This window comes from Mytilus edulis, chromosome 2 (assembly GCF_963676685.1).
Source record: "Mytilus edulis chromosome 2, xbMytEdul2.2, whole genome shotgun sequence".
NCBI lineage: Eukaryota > Metazoa > Mollusca > Bivalvia > Mytilida > Mytilidae > Mytilus > Mytilus edulis.
The window spans coordinates 35,829,795-35,851,940 of record NC_092345.1 but is presented as its reverse complement, the minus strand read 5'-3'; the positions used below and the strand labels follow the sequence as shown (position 1 = coordinate 35,851,940).

At 29.7% G+C, this 22,146-nt stretch overlaps 1 protein-coding gene across 1 annotated transcript in view; it reads left to right on the top strand.

Annotated features, from left to right (window-relative positions):
• The window catches only part of LOC139512069 (annexin A6-like), a 31,493-nt gene extending 12,505 nt beyond the window's left edge, over nt 1-18,988 (top strand). Inside the window, exons 10-27 of the mRNA XM_071299389.1 lie at nt 1,620-1,765; nt 2,563-2,644; nt 3,454-3,548; nt 4,363-4,476; nt 5,526-5,616; nt 6,273-6,599; nt 7,313-7,494; nt 8,375-8,453; nt 8,947-9,032; nt 9,748-9,829; nt 9,986-10,080; nt 10,599-10,712; nt 12,121-12,211; nt 13,598-13,924; nt 15,083-15,264; nt 16,207-16,291; nt 17,160-17,476; nt 17,641-18,988. Of these exons, the coding sequence (XP_071155490.1) occupies nt 1,620-1,765; nt 2,563-2,644; nt 3,454-3,548; nt 4,363-4,476; nt 5,526-5,616; nt 6,273-6,599; nt 7,313-7,494; nt 8,375-8,453; nt 8,947-9,032; nt 9,748-9,829; nt 9,986-10,080; nt 10,599-10,712; nt 12,121-12,211; nt 13,598-13,924; nt 15,083-15,264; nt 16,207-16,291; nt 17,160-17,173 (2,192 nt within the window). The 3' untranslated portion in view covers nt 17,174-17,476; nt 17,641-18,988. The remainder of the gene's footprint in view (nt 1-1,619; nt 1,766-2,562; nt 2,645-3,453; nt 3,549-4,362; nt 4,477-5,525; nt 5,617-6,272; nt 6,600-7,312; nt 7,495-8,374; nt 8,454-8,946; nt 9,033-9,747; nt 9,830-9,985; nt 10,081-10,598; nt 10,713-12,120; nt 12,212-13,597; nt 13,925-15,082; nt 15,265-16,206; nt 16,292-17,159; nt 17,477-17,640) is intronic.
• The last annotated feature ends 3,158 nt before the right edge of the window (nt 18,989-22,146 follow it).

Here is a 22,146-nt window from a genome sequence, read left to right as displayed (position 1 = left end):
TATTTATTTGCTAAAGATATTTGGCTTGCACATTTATAAATGTTTGCTATTTGTGATTTTTAACAAATTCTTGTTCAACAGTACAGGAAGCAAAAATATAAAAGACAATCTGTTAGTAATTATCTCACTGTATATACTCATTCTGCCTCCAACAAAACTAAGAAATGACTATACATTGTATATTTAGTGGACTTCAATGAAATTTATGGAGTGGTATTGGCATTCATGTGACCATGTGTGTTTTTGTTAATGTCTGCAGCCACTTCTAAGTTGAGATATAAGGGTTCATTAAGGAAAGTAGGGTAGTTTTCCACAAAAAGATGTTCATTTTGACCTAGATTTAATGCTTTACTGATTTATATTAGGGTTTATGTACATGGTCAGGTTTTAAATACCAAGGTTCAGTTCATTCTACACTGACATCACTGACTTTGTTATCAAAATATTGTTTAATTTTATAAAGTGTTATTTGAATATATCTTTTAATACGTCTTTGATATTATGAATACATGTAATAGAGTAATGTCTTAGTGCTTTTAAGACTGTCTACAATTAATTTTTAGAACTACCCCCCCCCCCCCCCCCCACCCCCCCCCCCCCCCCCACCCCACCCCACCCCTCTAATAATGTAAAGGATTATCACCAGACGAATAAATTTAGTCATTTAGTGGGTTGGCCATAAACAAAAATGTTATTGAAATGTTTTGAAAGAGCTTTTTGTATTGTAAACATTATCATTTAGTCATGAAAATGTTTTTGTGTGTTATTAATTTTCATATTATACTTAGGTCTGGGCAGATGGAATTATTTTATACTGTCAGCTATTCATAATTAGTATAAGATAATATATTGAAACAGTTTCATATCTCAAATTTTTTGATAGACACAATTTTCTTTTTATACCATGCTGGTTGTAATGTATGTTTCAAATATATTATATCTGCAACCATTTTATTTGTTTCAAGAAAAACTCTTGCTAGTAATGAACCAAATGGACTTTGTTTTAATAAATGTTATCTTGAAATATTAAAATTGTTCCTTTAATTCACATCAATTCATAGTCAAATTTCTGTGAATCTGAATGACTGAAATTCATTTGCATTTAATGAAATTACCATTATTTTGTAGCCACTGTAGTTTCATTTAATTTTGATTTCCAAAGTTAATGTACAGATTTTTTATTCAATTAAAGAGTTTTGTTAAAATTTTGTAGTCTTGTGATGGGCTCCCTTCTTCTTTTAGCATTTTAAGCTTGTATAATTTCTGAAAGATTTTTTCCTGATATTAGTTACTCTGTCCTATAGTTTTATGTCAAGGGTACAATGCACTGAATGCATAGAAAGAATATTTGTATAATTCCCTCAGTACTATAGTAGGGGACATTTTGTTTTCTTATAATCTATTCATTGACAGAAAAAAAGCAAGCAATACCTGTGATATTTAAGTTTTTTATTTTAATATTTTGTTTATGAATTTTTACTAATTTGACATAACATACAAGTAATTTTAGCATTTTATAGATCACCATTGTGAATATTTTTTATGAATATGTACAAATGAACTAGATAATAAAAAATACTGAAATATATTCTCACTATTGTCTTCTTTGTATTTGCCAGGGGGATCTGTTCGAAAACCACCCAAAGTTGAGCCTAAAGTAGAACCAAAGAAAAAGACAAATGGCAATGGTAAACCAAAACCGAAAGAAACACCCCCACCTAAAAAGTCTGACCCATATTTTGCCATGGAAACAGAAAATTTAGAGGTATACAAATAGTAAAGAAAATTCCAGATTTTTGTATTTAAATGTCCATTTGATAGACAAGTGTGGAGCAGAGTTGAAAAGTATACGAATTAAAATACAACAGCCAGTAGGGGTTCATGAATATTTTTGAAAAGAAACAACTACTTTGCAAGTACATGCAGACGAGCACAAAAACATTGCTTAAACTTTTAAGTCATTCTGATCTTGGAGGATCCATATTTATATTATAACCATAAGACAAGAAAAGGGTAACAAAATATGTGTGGACAATATGCCATGTTCAAGATTCTTTTTTATGTAGATTAAAGTTAACATGTTATATTTAAATTCTGAAAATCAATTTAGTGGATCAGCAGTCAACAATTAAATTTTTATTTTGATATACCAAAACCGCTAAATTTTACACTTGAGAATAAAACACTTGATAGAGTTTTAATTCAGAAGAAACTCACTACATTTCAAGAAAACTTCCAATAGATAGTAATAAATACATTAATACACAAAAAAATCACAATGATTATCCAATGTTTTGTACAGTAGAACAGAGCACACCTACCACCAACAGCTGATGAGTACATATTGGCATTGTATGTCTCTTTTGTGTTTTCTATGTTATTGATTTTTGGGATTTCCCACAGTAAATATAGACTGCCATATCTACACAATTATAGTGCATAGCTAGGGTATGAAGTAGGTATGCCATATATCAGACTTGAATCATAATATAAACAAACAAAAAAGTGCTGTGAAGTGTGATGTCTTGTCAGAGTTGATGTTAGGGCTTGATATAATTACAGACTGAAGGTACAGTGAGACCGTATGATAAATTCAATGCTGAACAAGATGCTGAAGTCCTTAGAAATGCTATGAAAGGACTTGGTAGGTAGAATTTACTACATAGGGTTTAATTTGATTTATTTATTTTATTTTATTTCACATGACAAACCGATAAATGGTTTGAAAAAATAAAACTGGAATTTAAAAGGAACTACATAGTACATAGAATCATATTTAGAACCTTTAAGGGGATCTTGCATAGAAGTACATAGGATTTTTTGTATTGAAAATTAAATCTATTAATGATAAATAATCATACATACTTTTTAAAAATAGAACATGTATATATTTTTTTTAAAATAAGAAGATGAGGTATGACTGTCAATGAGACAACTATCCACCAGAGACCAAATGACTTAGAAATAAACAATTAAAGGTCACCAAAATGGCTTCAACAATGAGCAAAACCTATAATTCATAATGCACATTGTAAGCTATAAAAGGCCTCACTAGCTTATTTTCATAAAAGGATGGTTGCATTTCTGTTTCCAAATAATATGCTTTATAAAGAATGTTTTAAAATGATAGACATAAAAAAAAGAAAATCAAAGGTCTGTTTCTGCGTTTTTAAGGTACATGCCTTAAAAAAAGTTGTCAGGAAATGATTCTCTCTAGATTTTTAAACATTTAAAATTCTACCTTTTTTCTTTCAAAAAGTATGAAAAAATAACAAGGAATTCAAAAATGACTTTTTAAAACTATATATGATATATGACAGGAAGTAGGAGTAAGAGGGCAAAATTTTATATGATACTACATAAACAAAACCAGAGAATTCTGAATATCTGACAAACGATCAAAAACAAGATCAGCCAACATCCTTAAAACATATTATGTAATTTATTTTACAGGGACTGATGAAGATTCAATCATCAATGTGCTAGCATACAGATCTAATCCTCAAAGACATGAAATATATACTACGTACAAAACAATGTTTGGAAAGGTAATAGTATTAGTTTTTGTAATACTGTCATTGAACTTTTTGTGGAAATAAAATTGAGAATGGAAATGGGGAATGTGTCAAAGCGACAACAACCTGACCATAGAGCAGACAACAGCCAAAGAATGGATATGATATGGTGAAATTTAGATAAATGACATATTAAGGATCAAACAAGGCGAATGTTCTCATGGCATAAATGTTGTTGTGCACTGAAATATGTTTGGTGTGTGTTAGCCAGAAAACTATATTATTTTATTGTTTATTTGTTAAGGGATGTAAAAGGAAATGTTGATGTAGTCAACAGAATTACCCGATTTGCAATGCAAAAAAGTGCTATTTACAATTTCAAAAATATTAAAAAGTAGAAAATTATGTGGTTTGGTTTCTGTTTCATTGTTTCATATCCACCATAAATAAAGTAATTTAAGGAGGTAGACCTAGGTTAAGGGAAACAACTCTTAAAATCATCAGTACGTTTGTGTCAGCCATTTTCAAAAATATATTCTAAGCTTCTAGGTTACATAGATTATTTTCAATCTGTTTCAGGTAAATGCTTAAAATACATTGATGAATTTGACTTTTACAAACGCTTAACTGATTTAAAGAGTTATCTCCCTGAACCAAGGTCTACCCCCTTAAGTATTCTTTTATTTCTTCATTTAGAACTGCTATGTTTGCTGTTTTTCTAATATAAGCCTCATTCTTGTGTAGATCCAAACGTTTCAATTTTTTATACACATTTAAAAATATATGTTGTGAAATAAAAGCTCATGGTGTTATGTCAACTATTTTTGAAAATTAATTTTCTTTGCAGGATTTGATAGAAGATTTGAAGGGTGAATTAAGTGGAGGATTTTTAGATACATGTAAAGCATTGTTGATGCAGCCAGCTCAATATGATGCTTACTTGCTACGCAAAGCAATTAAGGTATTTAAAATTGTGTTGTACAAAAATGTCTTTGATTTGTAAAATAATGCAGGTTTTTTTTGTTTTATTTTGTCGAGCCTTCAACTTTAGTTTAATAACTTTCTTCAACTATCCTGGATCTGTACCAAACTTGGACAGAAGTTTGTTTATTATCATAAGATAATATCCAGAAGTAAATTTTGTAAAAATAGAATTCCATTTTTTCTGTATTTTACTTATAAATGGACTTAGTTTTTCTGCCAGGAAACATTACATTCACTCTGTGGTTAACGTTTTTAAAATATTAATAACTTTCTTAAACTATCCTGGATTTGTACTAAACTTGGACAGGGGCGTTGTTTCTGATCATAAGATATATCCAGAAGTAAATTTTGTAAAAAAAATAAAATCATTTTTTTCCGTATTTTACTTCATTTTTATGGACTTAGTTTTTCTTCCATTTTAAAACATTACATACAGTCTGCAGTTAAAGTTTTTAAAACATTTATAAGATTAAAAAAATATCCTGGATTTTTACCAAACTTGGACAGAAGCTTCTTAAAATAAAAAGAAAGTATCGAGAGGAATATTTTTATTGATTTTTTTCCTCATTTTTGTTGAGTGTGCGACTAACAGCTAAAGTAGGCGAGACACTGGGTTCCGTGGAACCCTTACAATATTTTTCAAATATATGAAATTAGAAACAAATGCTTTGGGCAATTATTACTTACAAATCAGTAGGGTCAAATATATGTTTTTTGTTAAACTTTAATGTCTAGAAAAAGTATCAACAGAATTATTTTCAGGTACTAAGAAATAATGAAGAAATTTTTATGTAGTAATTCATTTACATGCTATATTCGATAATCATTGAAACTACTAGTGTAGTTAACAACTGTGAAGCAGATTTGTGATAAAAATTCTTTTGTCTTACTTATTTATTTGTGCTTCCATGATTTAAAGCCAATATAAGCAAATCTTTTTTCTTGACATTGTTTAAATTTATTTTTTTTGGTTTCATTAAATTTAAAAGCAATTACATATTGACCATTCTGTTATTATGTTTTCAGGGTCTTGGAACTGATGAAGATGTGCTGATAGAAATTTTATGTACAAGATCAAATGCTCAAATAACAGAAATCAAAAGAGTGTACAAAGAAAGTAAGATAATTTCTAAGACATTAATTTAAGATAAGAAAGGTAGCATAAGCGTAAGAAATTTTCAATAGGGTCTGATTCTCTTCCTGAACAGTTTAAATTATAAAAACAATCATGAAAAGCTCTTACAGGTGCACTCGACTCCAATCTTAGTTGACTAGGACTGTCAGTTTTCCTATAGAAGATTAGTGGTTTTCTTCCTGACTCCAGTTTCCTCCACCAATAAAAACTATCCGCCACGAAATAGCCCAAAAGTGGCGCTTAAAGTGGTGTTAAAACACCAACAATCAATCAATGATAAGCTTTTAACAAAACTAGCCACTATACTTTGGTACAATCAATACAACAAAACAAAAATTCCAAAGGGAGATAATTGACAGTATTCAAACAAAAATGGCTTGAGTAAAATTAACCCTATGACACAAATTTTTCTTATTCATAATTCGCCTTTTCAGAATCTAAAGGACTATGGGTAATTTCATTGTTCGTACACCAAAATGAAAATAACATAACTTCATTGGATGGATTTCCATTGTTTAGAACGTATAAACCAATCACAATGTTTTGGTGTACGCTTTTGAAAATATTACCCAGAATGCATTAGATTCTGAACTGGCGAATTGGGTATTTTCCTAATGATTATACTTTATACCTTACAGAATTTAACAAAGAATTAGAAAAAGACATTATAGGAGACACATCAGGACATTTAAAGCGTCTCTTAGTTGGACTATGTCAGTCTAATCGTAGTGATAGTAATGAGGTTGACAGAAACAAAGCTCACCAAGACGCAAAGGCTATGTATGAAGCAGGGGAAAAGAAATGGGGAACTGATGAATCTAGATTTAATGTCATTCTTGTATCAAGGAGTTATCCACAACTCAGGGCAACTTTTGAAGAATATAAGAAAATTTCAAAGAAGGATATAGAGGATGCTTTGAAAAGCGAGATGTCAGGAGATTTATTGAGGGGATTCTTAACAATAGGTAAGATATTTAAATGTAAAAAAAAGTAAGATCACAAAAATACTGAACTCAAGGGAAAATTCTTAACAGAAAGTCCCTAATCAAATGTCAAAATCACAAGGTCAAGCACATCAAACGAATAGATAACAACTGTTGTATTCCTAACTTGGTACAGGCATTTTAAAGCTTGCTAAACCTCTCACTTGTATGACAGTCACATCAAATTCAATTATATTGACAACAATGTGTGAACAAAACAAACATACATAATAGGTTAAAATATGAAATATAGGGGTACAGCAGTCAACCTTGTGTTATAATCTTAATCACTATAAAAACCAATAAATATGTAACAAAGAAGCACAATAGCAAGACTTTTGTATCAAACATTTTGTGATTTTCTAATTATTAGAGTTTTACCCATATCTTTATGAAACATCTAGCCTGTACAGCACATGATTTAAAAAGGTCACTCTGGGTTTTTTCTGTGACAGACACCAAAACAGTTTAATATGTACAAGTTTTCTATCAATGAATAAAATTTTATTTAAAGTTTAACCTTTTATTTTTGTTATTAACTGAAATTATATTTAGAAAATAAAATAAAATTTGAAATATGTACTCTGTTATGGGATTTCACATCTGAATGAAAAAAAACCTATAAAAACTAAAAAAAACTGCAATATTTTCATTGGCCAATGTAAAGTCAGATGACATTGCATTTGAATTTTCAGTGCGATGTGTAAAGAACAAAGCTGGCCATTTTGCCAGACAATTACAGAAGACCATGAAAGGACTGGGTACTGATGATGATACACTTGTCAGAATTGTTGTATCTAGATGTGAGATTGACATGGTACAGATTAAAGAAGAATTCCAAAAACTTACTGGACAAACTCTTGAACAGTTTGTGGCTGTAAGTAAACCATATATGTGTTAATCAATTTTCTTACTACAAATAATCAATTTCAGTTTTATTAAAATATATAAGTTAAAATCACCTAATTATGGCAGTTATTCCTAATTAGCAACATTGACTTATAAATCATATAAACAGCTTTTAAGATATGTGTCAAAAATACATGATTTTTCAAATTCTTTGTGTGTTAGAATAAAAGTACTACATGAACTGTAGTTAATATATTTTCATATCCAAAAAAACAGAGAGAGAGAAAATGTAAGAACACTGCATTGGAATAAGAAAATTTCAATTTCTGGCAGCTAAAGAATAAATACTAATCCATTCAATTTTCTTAAACCTTCAGGTTATACAATCAATTTTATACTTCAGTTCTTGCATTCTGTATGTAAATTGTTCTGGTGACAACTCTCCGGCAATCAAAACATATTGACCAATATTTTAAAACAATGCAGTCTCATGAAGGGTTGTTCTCATTTTAGTACTTTATTTAATAATTTTTTTGGCAACCCTAGCTACATACCAAGGTATTCACTTCAGGAGTCACCAAAGTAAACACAACAGCGTTAGTTCACTTAATGCAGTTTTATTTATTTAATTGTAACATAGGGGTAAATTTTGTATATGAAAAGTCCTATCAACCATTGTATATGCACATATCTATATGTACCAAATTGATTTTCATCTTGTCCTTTGTTTACATTATTATGATTATAATGTTTTTTTGGAAATTGTATGTATAATTTTTATATTACAGTCACAACAATAATCAAGATTTGGTCAACCTTTTTTTCTTCGTCAGAATTACATCAATATTCTTTAAAGTCCCAAAAAAACCTCTATTTCACATTTAATTATTATTATTTATATTTCATAGGATGATTTAAGTGGAGACTACAGAAATATAATATTGTCCATAATAAACGGAGGTCCACCACCCGAAACTGCTGCTAAATGTAAGTACCAGTTCATCATATTCAAAAATGTTTTTCTTTGTGTATTTGTGATTGCTTTTGTAAGAATGGTGTTTGTGCTATTATTGATTTAAATTTGTATATGATATTATGTTGTTACATTTTTTTGGTTGTCAAAAATGTTTCAGTTTCAGGGTATTAAGAAAATATTTGGAAAGAACTTGTTTGCTTTTTATTCATAACATATTATGTGATTAAGACTACTACATTTGTATTATTACTGTCTACTGCAGAACACCAATATTAACATATCACACAAATTTTCTTTAATTTTTGGAAATTTCTGGAAATACCAGAATTATTACAATCTGAGTGTAAAACTTATCATTATCGGAACAATGTGTTATGTACAGATATAATTTCAGCAATGTCATTCCAATATATTGGTTTGAATTCATATTACTTTTGAAACATTAACAATTTATATTTGATATTATGAATACTTTATTAACTTAATTTTGTTTTAATTTTTTAGCTGGTAAAGCATTTGTAGAAGCTGTCAAAAATAAAACAGAAGAAGAACTTGACGAAGAAGTCAAAATGGAATCAGAAGATGTACAGGTAAATTGGGAAAAGTTACCTCCTATAAATGCATTAACTAAATTTTATCCATTTGGTTAAGTTTACGATTAATGTTATCTATCTGAAAGCGGAAAATGATAACATTCTTACAATTTTATATTACTTTTGTCAAAATATTGTACATTCTAGATAGAAAATATGTGGAATAGAAAATGTATTAACTTGTGATAAAAAGTTAGTTCACTTCCTTGACAAAACGGGAAGAGAAGGAGCACCACATTTGTTGTTGATCTTCATCTCAAAATCATAATGAGGCCTTCAATAAAAAGCAAAACCTCATACCCTTATTACAGGGGCCCTAAGTTCATGTTTCAGAAGCATTCCTGGCTGCATGACTAGATTTTTTTAATATATATAAATCACATAAACAAGTAAAAACAAATTCTTTGCTATTTTTATTAATTCACGACTATACAAAGCTAATAAATTTATGTTTTATGCCAGAAAACGAGTCAATTTGGGAAATTCTTGTGATGACTATTTGATTTATTCAGTGTCACAAAGTGTTTTGTATTGGCAAAAAGTGTATTAAAGTTATAAAAAAAAGGTGAATAGGCTTTTTGAAAAGAAATACATAGAATTTTTGTTGTTGGTTGCAATTGATTTGTTGGCGATTCGTATAATTTATAGGTCGATATACAATTTGAATTTAAATATATAGCACACATGAATTTATTCTTATTTTTTTTAATAGGAAGACCCTACTGTAAAAGCAGCAGAAAACTTTAATGCAGAAAATGATGTAGAAGTTTTAAGGAAAGCTATGAAAGGATTTGGTAAGATTATAAGATTTTAAACTTTTCTTATGTAATAATTGATTGATATCTTGTCATAAAATGGTTTTATTTTAAACTTATACAAATTTTTCACTAAATACAATATCCCATTCAAAAAGACATCCAAAATGTTTAATTTATTTTGCTATTTTTCAGGTACTGATGAAAAAGCTATCATAAATGTCTTAGGATTTAGAGACAATGCTCAAAGATTAGAAATTGCCAAATCTTTTAAAACTATGGTTGGAAAGGTAAGGAAAATTCTTAATTGTAAATAGTTCTACTTTCTAATATCATTAAATTCCTACAGGGATTTCACATTATGAAATTTTGTTCTCAGCATATGAATATACATATTAACAAATGACCTTAACACAAATGTAGATTAGGACACTTTACCATTACTGGATTCTGATTTTAAAATTTCAAAAGGTTGCACTTGATATGAATTACACATACAATATCTAATTATCTGCCTATTTGAAAATTACTTAAGATAATAATTACATTTCAAGGGAGTTGCTGTAAATAAAGCAATCTGAAATCTTTTTCCTCCTGTCACAACAGAAAAAATTTCTTGTTTTGCAAACTTCTTTCAGTCAGCCGTTAATTTGAATGGTTAAAAATTAAGGTCAGTAATAGTAATATCCCAATTTTTGAAAAAGGTGTATTAAATCATCAAAGATTACAACATAAAAGATATAACTAAACTTTAGAATAAGTAATGTTGAAAATAATGAGATGACTCATGAATAATTTCTTTTACCAGGATTTGATAGATGAGTTGAAAGGAGAATTAAGTGGAGGATTGAAGAAACTATGTGTTGGACTGTGTATGAGTTCACCAGATTTTGATGCCATGAATCTCAACAAAGCCATCAAGGTTAGCATACAACTAAAATTAATGTTTTATAAATCTCAATATGCATCAACTAGTGCAAGTCTTTGGAACTTACACAAGTATTTGTTACATACAAGACTTAAGTGGTTTACTTTACAGTAGTATGATAACATATCTGACCAGTTGGAACAGTTTAATTTATTAAAACTAGTTGCAATTTGGTCAGAATCAAATAAAATTGAGTTACCGTTACAGCCCATGAGTAAAGTATACTCTAAACCAACTGATTTTCACTGATACTTTATTTCGCAATTAGCCCTTACTTGCCCATTTCGCAGCAATTTAATTTAAGAATTTTCAAATTTGCCTGATATAGTTTAATGAGGAAAGATCCAAGTTTTACATATTTGTGAAGATTTATATTTGCTTTGTTTTTCTACTTGTGAAAGACACAACAATAAATCACTTTCAAAAATTAGTTGGGTTAGGATACCATATTTATGTACCCGTTGGTGGCCTTCGGCTGTCGTCTGTTCTATGGTCAGGTTGTTGTCTCTTTGACACGTTCCCCATTTCAATTTTCAATTTTATTTTTAATTACAGATCTTCATCTTCATGTTAGCATATGTTATAAACATTGTGGAAGTTTTTGTATTTTGAATTAATTGATCCCTTTAATTGAATTCTTTCAATATTACAATGTACATGGAATTTTTAACATCCAATGACAACAGGGAACAATTTTTTTTCTAAAAGGTTGATCAATTAAACAGAAACTATAAGATGTGCAATCAACCCCCAAAACTTGCAGCAATGAACCAAAAAAAAAAAATCAAAACATAACCAGATTTTCTGGCTGATCAGAGAGAGTTAGTTAATATTTTCTAGTGTTCATTTACATAAGTTTGAACATAGGAAAACTAGGAAATGTCCAAACATGATCCAATTCATATTTTTTCATTGAATGAGATTCATTTTGGTGGCCTGAAAATAAGTAAAAAAATAATGAATGCAAAAAATATCGTGTTTGCAATAATTACAAGTTATTAATTTAATTTTCATTTTAGTATCTATATTCCTTCATATTCATATAAGTCACACACATTTGATGTTACATTTCGTCAGCAGTCAATAATTTGCAAATTAAATGCAAGCATTAGATTTATCCATGATTTACATAATCATATAAACTTTATTATATACTTCAAGTAGATGTTTTTTCACATGGAATAAAGCCATATACTCAATTTATTTTTTACAGAAATCATGGTATTTCATTGAAATCAATTTAGCAAATATTTGATTGTATGCTTGTGTTATAAATATTTGATTGTATGCTTGTGTTATAAATATTTGATTGTATGCTTGTGTTATAAATATTTGATTGTATGCTTGTGTTATAAATATTTGATTGTATGCTTGTGTTATAAATATTTTGACTTGTATTTAGGGTTTGGGTACAGATGAACAGGTTCTAGTAGAAGTTATATGTACCAGGAGTAATGACCAGATAAAAGCATTTAAAGAGGCATATAAAAGATGTAAGTAGAGGGAATAATTTTAACTGAATATGTAAAAGATACATTTATCATAAGAACCATTGTCATGTTATTTATCAATATGAATTTGAATTTTTAGCTCACCGTTTCGAAGGAACTGTGAGCTTTTGCCATTGCTTGGTGTCCATTGTCGTCTGTCAACCGTCTGGTGTAAACTATTTCAAACATCTTCTCCTCTGAAACTACTGAACCAATTCCTACCAAACTTTAGCTGAATGATCCTGAGGGTATCTAGAATAAAGTTTGTGTTTTATTTTCTGTTTTGTCTTAAAACATGGCCACCATGGCTAAAGGGAACAAAGGGGTACAATTCACTTTTTGGCTTATATCTCAAAAACCAAAGCATTTAGAGCAAATCTGACATAGGTTAAAGTGTTTATAAGGTAAAGTTCTATCAGCCCTGAAATTTTCAGATGAATCTGATAACCCATTGTTTGGTTGCTGCCACTAAATTGGTAATTATGAGGAAATTTTGCAGTTTTTGGTTATTATTTTGAATATTTTTAATGATAAGGATAAACTGTAAACAGCGAAAAATGTTCAGCAAAGTAAAATCTACAAAAAAGTTTATATGACCAAAATTGTCAATCGACCCCTTAAGGAGTTACTGCCCTTTAAAGACATTTTTTCACAATTTGTTCATCTAGTTTGCTTGCTTTAAAACTGCTGAACCAATTTTAGAAATCTTTGGCTGAATGAGTTTCAGAATATCTAGTATAAATTTTGTATTTTATTTCCTTGTACATTAAGAAACATACAATGTTCAATGAACATAAAAAATGAAAGTACAAGTGGGGCATCCATGTTCTATGGACACATTCTTGTTTATCTTTATTACATCAGAGATATCAATAAGAACCTGAGATGTGCAACTCTTCTTAACATGCTTAACTCAATGGTAGTTTGCAGAACTATATGTAAACAATCTTTCAGAGCATCTTGTATGTGTTTCATTGAAGCTTTTGGCATATCAAACAATATTTGATTAAAAGCAACTTAGGATGTAATATGCAGATCTCATAGACTACATAAGAGAGGGGGATAGGACCTTTATCAGGACTCTGGGATCGGGTATTTTTAAGGTCAGGATTTCGGGATTGACCCTTTCTGGATCTGGGAATTCTTTTTCGAATTTCGGGATGTCGGGATTGCATGTTTTGAAGCCAGGGATTTTCGGGATCAGGACCCCTCCTACCCTCCCTCATAAGAAGTTTTACATAATCTTTAATGGAAAGTTGCATATCTTGGGTTCTTGTTGATATCTACGATTAAACTGCAGTGATTTACTTCTTAACTGTTTTCTATATTGATATTTCCATATTGATATACAAAAATAAATGTAGAATAAAATGTTTTTTACTTCTTCAGTATATAACAAAGAGCTAGAAGCTGATGTAGCCGGTGATACTTCAGGAAATTTTAAACGACTGCTAGTTGGTTTATTACAAGCGAACAGAGATGAAAGTAAAGAATTTGATAGAAACAAAGCTAAACAAGATGCTCAAGCCCTTGTTGAGGCTGGAGAAAAGAAATGGGGCACAGATGAGTCAAGATTTAATGTTATTTTAGTATCGAGGAGTTTTGCCCAGTTACGAGCCACATTCCAGGAGTATGCTAAGGCAGCCAATAAAGATATAGAAGATACTCTAAAGAGTGAAATGTCTGGGGACTTACTCAAAGGATTTTTAGCTGTTGGTATGTTCTAGTTTATATTGTTTTCTTCATTTAAGGATGTACTTAGGTGAGATTTTGGAATTTGTGTCAAATGTTCGGACTCCTAGGTGTTTTTCAATACAATACAAGGTAAAAAAATTTTGCCCCATAACACCCATTTATGTTTTCACATAAGACTTAATAGCTCATAAAAGGTCATTTACCAAAATTTTAGAAGATTCTTAATTTTCTATCTTATGATTTGAGACACAAATAATACCAATGCAAATATAAGGTAAAAGTCCAAGTCCACCTTTTCCCGCCATATTTTAAATATTAAATATCTTGAAAAGGAGCTCCATGACCTATCAATACTTTTAGCTTATTTTGATCCTTAACCAATGCTCTACCAGCTTATATTATCAGTTTTAAATTCTTGATTTATTTAATTTCACCTAAGTACATCCTTAAAGTAAACAATCAGATATAAGAAGAATCTTAAATGAAAGTACGTTTTAATTTATTAATTTGAAGTTATGATCTCCTCTCTTAGCATTCATTTCCATGATATGAAACATATAATGATACATGTGTAAGCAAAAGAAATTTCACTATGAATTGTCTTCAATTACACTGAGACCTATACGCTTAAGGTGGTACCTAACACTACAGGGAGATAACTCTGTAAAATCAGGTTAACGTTTTAATTATGTTGTGTTGTTAAGGGAATATTAAGCGTCTCAGTGATCAAAATTAGAGTTTTTCAAACTGCTATGTAACCAGTGTATTTTTTCTGATAAATTCGTAGGTTCAAATTTTTTGAAATTTTTATATTTTGGTCAAAGGGCCAAAGTAAATACTTTGTTAAAATTTTATGAAAATTAAACGAGCCAAATTAATTTTAGTGAAGGTGTTGGGTACCACCTTAAATAAGTTTAATCTGATTTTGCATTCAAACAGATATTATTTATTAAAATGCCAGAATAAAACCTGGAATAAATGTTTAACCATACAATTTGTAATTTATCAAACCCAATCAGGGTTTGTTATACAACATGAAATGTTGAAGGCAAGGACCTCTATAAGAGTCTATGCATTTTAGTAGTGCAAGAATATTTTTGTTACCTTGGAAACATTTTAATCTGATTTTATGTACCATGCTGTTTATTATAATGTTAACTAATGTTTTGTTTTATTCAGTGAGATGCATTAGAAGCAAGAGTTCTCATTTCTGTGATGAGTTATACAAATCTATGAAGGGCTTGGGTACTGATGATGATACACTATGTAGGGTACTAGTGTCTAGATGTGAGGTAGACATGGTTCAAATCAAAGAAGAATTCCAGAAAAAATACAAACAAACACTGGCTATGTTCATCAGTGTAAGTATATGAATAAAAAGATTGATGGTTAGATGGCTGTTTAGTACTATAGCAACCTTTCAACTGTATGCAATAGTATCTTAAAACCATTTATAAGACAATTTTGTCATGATACAATAGCAATATGACAATTCTTTGTACTAGACATATCTGCAGAAACGAGATTTAAATACCTAATTACCAAGTGATAGTTTAGAGAAAGATTTGTAATTGAATCAGGATAGATAATTGAAAAGCACCTAGTGTATGCTGTTACTTCAAATGCATAGCATTTAAGGGGGTAGACCTTGGTTCAGGGAGATAACTCTTTAAATCAGTTAAGCGTTTGTAAAAGTCAAGTTCATCAATGTTTTTTAAGCATTTACCTGAAACAGATTAAAAATAATCTATGTAACCTAGAAGCTTAGAATATGTTTTTGAAAATGGTTGACACAAACGTACTGATGATTTTAAGAGTTATTTCCATTAACCTAGGTCTACCTCCTTAAACCAGGCTGAAGTCTTTGATTTGACATTACTTGGAATAAAACTCAACAGACAAGTATTGTACTAAAGCACTACCAAAATAGATACAGGATAAAAGTATAACTAAACAAGGAAATAAAAAAATTGCAAATTCATTCAGTTTTTAAATAAGATAAATTTAGGTATATTGATTTTTTTAAGTTAAGTAATGTTTAAAAAAGATTTTAGTATAGTAAATATTCAATTTTAATGATTGATTTTCTGTTTCTTATTAAAATGTTTAATTAAAAATTAATATGATTTTAAATTATGTTAGTTTTTAGATTTTGCTACAAAATTTGAATTCAATATTGTATTTATATTCTGCCATATCTCTCTTTCATTGAGAATTTTAAAAAAATATAAGATAAGATTGATTTGTTCCAAAGCATATTCCAAAAGGAAAATAAATTTGAAGAAAACAATTTTGTATTTTAGGATGATGTCAGTGGTGACTATAAAGATTTATGTTTAGCTTTGTTAGGAGAACAACAACCAGCACCTGTAGAGAAAAAGAAAAAAGGTAATTTGTAGTTTTTTTAATTGTCCACTAAAAAGTGGAGAGACATCACACATTTTGATACATTGAACGACACTTTTTCCGTAAGCATCAAATATTTACTCTTTGATAAGGAGCCTGGCCATTAAATAACTCCCATCTTTTAATGCCCCATTTAAAGGCATTATGTTTTCAGGTCTGTACAACCATTTGTCCGTCCATTTTTTCATATGTTAGTCCGCTTCAGGTTAAAGTTTTGGTTGAAGTAGTTTTTGATATAATTGAAGTCCAATCAACTTGAAACTTAGTATACATAATCCCTATGATAGGATCTTTCTAATTCTAATGACAAATTAGAGTTTTTACCCCATTTTCATGGTTCACTGAACATATAAAATGATAGTGTGGATGGGGCATCCGTGTACTAGGGACACAGTCTCGTTTCTCAATAATTATTGACATTTTAAATGCATTCAAAATATTAAAACAAACTTAACATGGATATTTTATAACATCATTTGTTCAAATTAGGCAATTACAGTTACCATTATTTAATGTAAAGACATGTTTTTCAAAAGTTCATCTTAATATTTTAGAATATCCCCCATGAAGTCTTGGGACTTTTAAAAGCTTGAGGGACATAAGAGGAACTCTTAAAATGAAAATATTTAATTTTACTTTAAATTCTTACAAAATTCTCAGGAAAATACATTCACCCATATCTGATTGAGTTGAGTGCCTTCCATCCCAAACCATAAATTTGGGAACAGCCCTTTTGAAAATATGTACTCAAATTGCCTCAATTTGTTCAAATAATTCATTCTATAGTCACAAATAGGAGTTTTTTTTAAACAATGCTTATGGTTCATGATTTTATATTTGTTTTTTCCAGGATTTTTCTCATAAAGAATGGTGAAGTAATGATGTGGAACAGATTCCCAGAACTGTAATAAAGAGGCCCATTGAACTATAAATATACTAGATCTTAGAATAGGAAATATACTGTCATAGGGACCAAGCTTTAAATGTTAGATATAGAAACAGGGATAGTTTAAAGCTTTCGCATTTTACAACATTATATGATATAGAATATATTATTGTACTACAGCTAAATTATGTTATGGATTATGAATAGAAAGTTGTCTATTTGATGAAAAAAGATTCAAGGCTTATGATGGTCTTCTCAATATTTGTTTACTAAGGCTACAGGTCAGGGGCGGATCCAGCCATTTTAAAAAGGGGGGGTTCCTAACCCAGGACAAAGGGGGGGGGGTTCCAATTACATGTCCCCATTCAAATGCATTGATCGTCCAAAAAAAAAGGGGGGTTCCAACCCCCGGAACCCCCCCTCTGGATCCGCGCCTGCTACTTAGATCTGAAGAAAACAAAACTAAATCTTGTCATTTTCAGTATAATCTCCATCAAGAATATTTCTTCAATTCATAAATTTTAATGGATAAAATTATACTTATTTTTTAATTTAAAAGAACAACAAAGGTACATAGGATCAGGGATCTGTTTTAATTTTAACCGATAACATAGAACTCTATTTTTTCATTTCTTTTATTTTTGGAAAAATAAGAGTCAGCCAATATCATTATAAGAGTAAATGTTTTTCTCTATACTAATAATTTTCTGATAAAACTGGCGAAAAGAGACTCTTATACTTTAGGTTTTACTGTAAAACCTGAAATTTTACTTGAAATATAAGATATATTGATGGTAATTTGAATTATATAATGTTCCTAAGGATAACAAATGTTTTATACTCATTTTACAACTGTAGCCATGACCTGCCAAATGTCTTCTGATGCTGTTGTAGTTCATTATTTTTCCCCCTTCATGCCTGTTACATATGTTTGTATGTAGCTCTATTTGTTTATTTTGCTTACCTGATCATGTTTTAATTATATCTTTTTAATTCCACTACATAACTTAAAAGATATTTTTAAATATAATGTTCCTGAAACAGAGGGTTTTGTATTGATAGTTTTTCCAATGAGATGCATGAGATTTAAAAATATTAGCATACACTTTTTAATAATGTAACATTCCGTCCAGTTTTATTTTTCTGAAAAAGAATAAGTGAAAGCTTTTTTGCAATTGTAAATAATTAAGTGTCTTCTTTCTAATAGATAATTTGTTTCTGGGACATTCTGTCTTGTGTTTTGAATTGTTAATGTCTTATTTAAATTTTATAAAAGGTAATGAAATAATACATTTTGAATTTAAATGTAAGACAAACTTAAAAGAAAATATTTATAAAATTTAGTATGTTTGTATTGTCGCATGTTGATTACCTTTTGAAATCAGGGACTATATGTTTATAATTTAAATTCCATTGTTATATGCCTGTCAAGACATGTACCATAAAATATGATTTTTTATCTTGTCTTCCTTTTCCGAACATCAATTCAATATAAAAAAAAAGAAATTTTATACTGTTATTCACATCAAGTTGGAAAATTGACAATTTTTTTTTATACAAAATTCCATTGACTGTCATCAAAAACATTGGAATTGTTTTAGAATGTTGGGTATTGGCATGTCATGTTTGATGGCAGAGCTTTTTTTATTCAGTTTGTTTTTCTAATAAAATCTTGTCTCCAGTTTTATTTGTAACTATCTGTGATAATTGTTTACTATATTTTGTAAATGCATGTCTTATTGTTAGTCTTAAATAACATATTAAATAAAAATAAATAAACGAGATGAAATATTTAGTTGACTGACCAGGCCATTTGAGGATCAGTTTCCTTGCTCCTGCATCAATGCCTTATGTGTTTTTATGTAACTCATGGCATATCTTAGCTTTTTCCATGATATCATCTGTTCATTTGTTATAAATTCTTCCCCATTTATGAACCGTAACCAATTTTTTTTCTTGGACTGTCTATCTGAGATATATATCTGATGCAATCATGTATTCTCAAAAAGGAAAGGGAAAAGGTTAAACTCAACAAAACATCTAGAAAAAACTTGCTGAAGTCCAATTGCTTCAAAAATATGATGGTTTTGAACAATTGTTATATGAAGAAAGAAGATGTGGTATGATTGCCAATGACGCAACTCCCCACAAGAGACCAAAATGACACACAAATGAACAACTATAGGTCGCCTAAAGGCTTCAAATATTAGATATAAAATTAGAAAATAAAGATGAAAGAATCTAAATAATTATTGGTTTGATAATGTTAGGTTTGTACATGGAAAATTAGGAAGATTAATAATATATGTTTTGTCAGTAGCCAAATTTCTGACCTTATAACTGCTAATGCTCTTTAATTTTTATTTTCAGCTTTTTTTGTCAGCCCTCCTTGTGTTTATGTACATTACATATGGTGTTTAATTGTGTAATTAATAATTTCTAATCACATATGACTTTGACCTTATAATGGATATTAGACCCAATATTTTGTAGGCATTATTGTTATTGAGTGATTGTCATCTACTGCTGTTTCTCATATTTATTTTTCATTCTTTGTTTTGTATAGTTAGTTGTGCTGTGCCTTTACACTACTGTTCCAGGTTAGGTGAAGGTAAGCACCTTCATAAATGTTTTTCTTTTTTAACCTGTCCCAAATTAGAAGCTAGTGGTTGTCATTGGTTCATATCTGTCATATTTGGGTTTTTTGTAAATCGTTTTGTTCTAAATTGGACACATTTTTATATTTAACTATTCGTTATGGATAAAGGCAACAGTAGTATACCACTGTTCAAATGTCATAAATCGATTGAGAGAAATAAAAATCCGTGTTGCAAACTAAAACCGAGCCAAACACATCAATTATAAGAGGAAAACAACAAAACAACATAACACTGAAGTGTTGAGTTTTCTCATTGTTGAAGGCTTTACGATTTTCGAAAAATTCTTACAGTCCACTGCATTTCAACTTAGGTTGATAGTTGTCTAATTGGAAATTAATCCATGTTGCCTTATATTTTATAGAGAAAAAACATAGACAGGCAAACAAATTTGAATACTTTCCATTCGAAAGTTATAACTGTTTAAAATAATAAAGTTAAAACATATAACAAACATAAATGCACAATTATTCAGGACTTTTTCGGCACATTGAGAACTCAGATTGGCATTTAAAATCGTCCATGAGCAGTGATACTTGTTCAGTGCAGTAATTCAATGTGAAACATGCCAATTTTACCCTTTCCTTTTCACCGAGAAAATTTAAACTTGAATGCAACCAGTTAGGGGCTAAACAACGAATTTGGAGTAATATTCTAAAAGTTATCTAGAGTATTAACTGACCAAGCTTACATGAAAGAAGCTGAATGTTGTCCTTTTTAGTTTCATTTGTTTTGATGTTTGTTTGAATTTTTTAGTCCGTTGTGTTGTAAATCTGTGATGTACGTTGATGCAGTTATGACTGCTGGATCCAATTATTGTCACATTGATCTATTATGTCTGTTTGGATTGCCCACCCAACTTTGGCAAAAGAAAACTGTCGAAAGAGCTAATGTTTATATCCACACACCTAGCATATAATGGCAACTAGTATTTTAGGCATGGATAAATGATGAACATTACGCGCATAAATAATCATCCTTCTTAACCGATTGCAATGTACTGCACGATGTATAAACATGTCAAATGACAAAAAAAGTGCGATGGTTTTTTTTTTATTTTACTTTTTCCTGTTACCGTTATATATTTGTGCATGAATTGGTGGATTAGTGGCACGTTTTTTTGTGTGTTGATATGAGTTTTTAGTTGGCGTATATTTGTATAGATAGCACATTAGCCACCTACTATGTAGAAGTGCGGAAATATAGAACGGCGATTCATACCCATCGAAAGAAAGAACTCATACAAGTTGGAGGCTTAGATGTCAGACCACCAATTCAGCAACTCTTGTTTATAACATATGTAAAAGTAGCCCTACCCTGACAAAACATAGTTCTTTTGATATAATTTTTACTTTAACTAACCAACACATTTGCAGAATTGTAACTTTTATTGAAAGAGACACATATGTAGACGAACCAACATTTACTTGTCCTTGAGTTTGCATTAAAAATTGAGGATAAATACACTCCATCATATTTATGTAAGATTTCCAGGGTTTTTTTTAAGCAGTACTTGTCTTTCAAACGTTAGTATTTCCTCACAATACTTCTAAAATTTATTAAAAATTAGCAGGTATAAGAATGATACACGTACACTTCATGACATACTTGGTTTCTATAAAGTTTAACTTAAGGTGAAATATTTAGAAAGCTGCAAAATTTGCAAAATTTGTTTGAATAGATAGAGATTTTGAATCGGGTTTCTGACAGCTATAGTTAGCTATAACATCTAGTTTAAGCCACCACGTTTTTGGGGTTTTGCCTGTACCAAGTAAGGAATGTGAAAGTTGTGTTTCACTTGTTTCGTTGTTTGATAACGTTTGATTTTGTCAGTGTTTATGGAATTCCCCTTTTTGAATTAACTTTTCTGGGTTTTTTTATACTATTTTTGGCTATGAGAGCTATGTTTGTTTACTGATAAAGAAAACACAAACTATATACTAAATACCATACGGATTATTCACTAGATCAACGTTTGGTTAAAATTGGCTTTAGAAAAAATCAAAATTGACACCATCAAGAACAGATCGTTGCTCCAACTATTTATAACACGGATTTCTAGTCTAAACATGATATTATGTAGCCTTATTAAAACGTTTCTAAAAAAATAACTGTTTGCATGATTAATTTGTTTTTCTCTCTTTGTTGTCTCTAGAACAGTACAGTCTAAACAAATCTTTTATATAAAAAAAACAAAACAAACACAAATCAGGTGACCATTATATAAGCAATTATTTTTCTGTGAACATTGATTAACATAATCAAATTGTGTTAGTCTTCTTTTAAACATTACA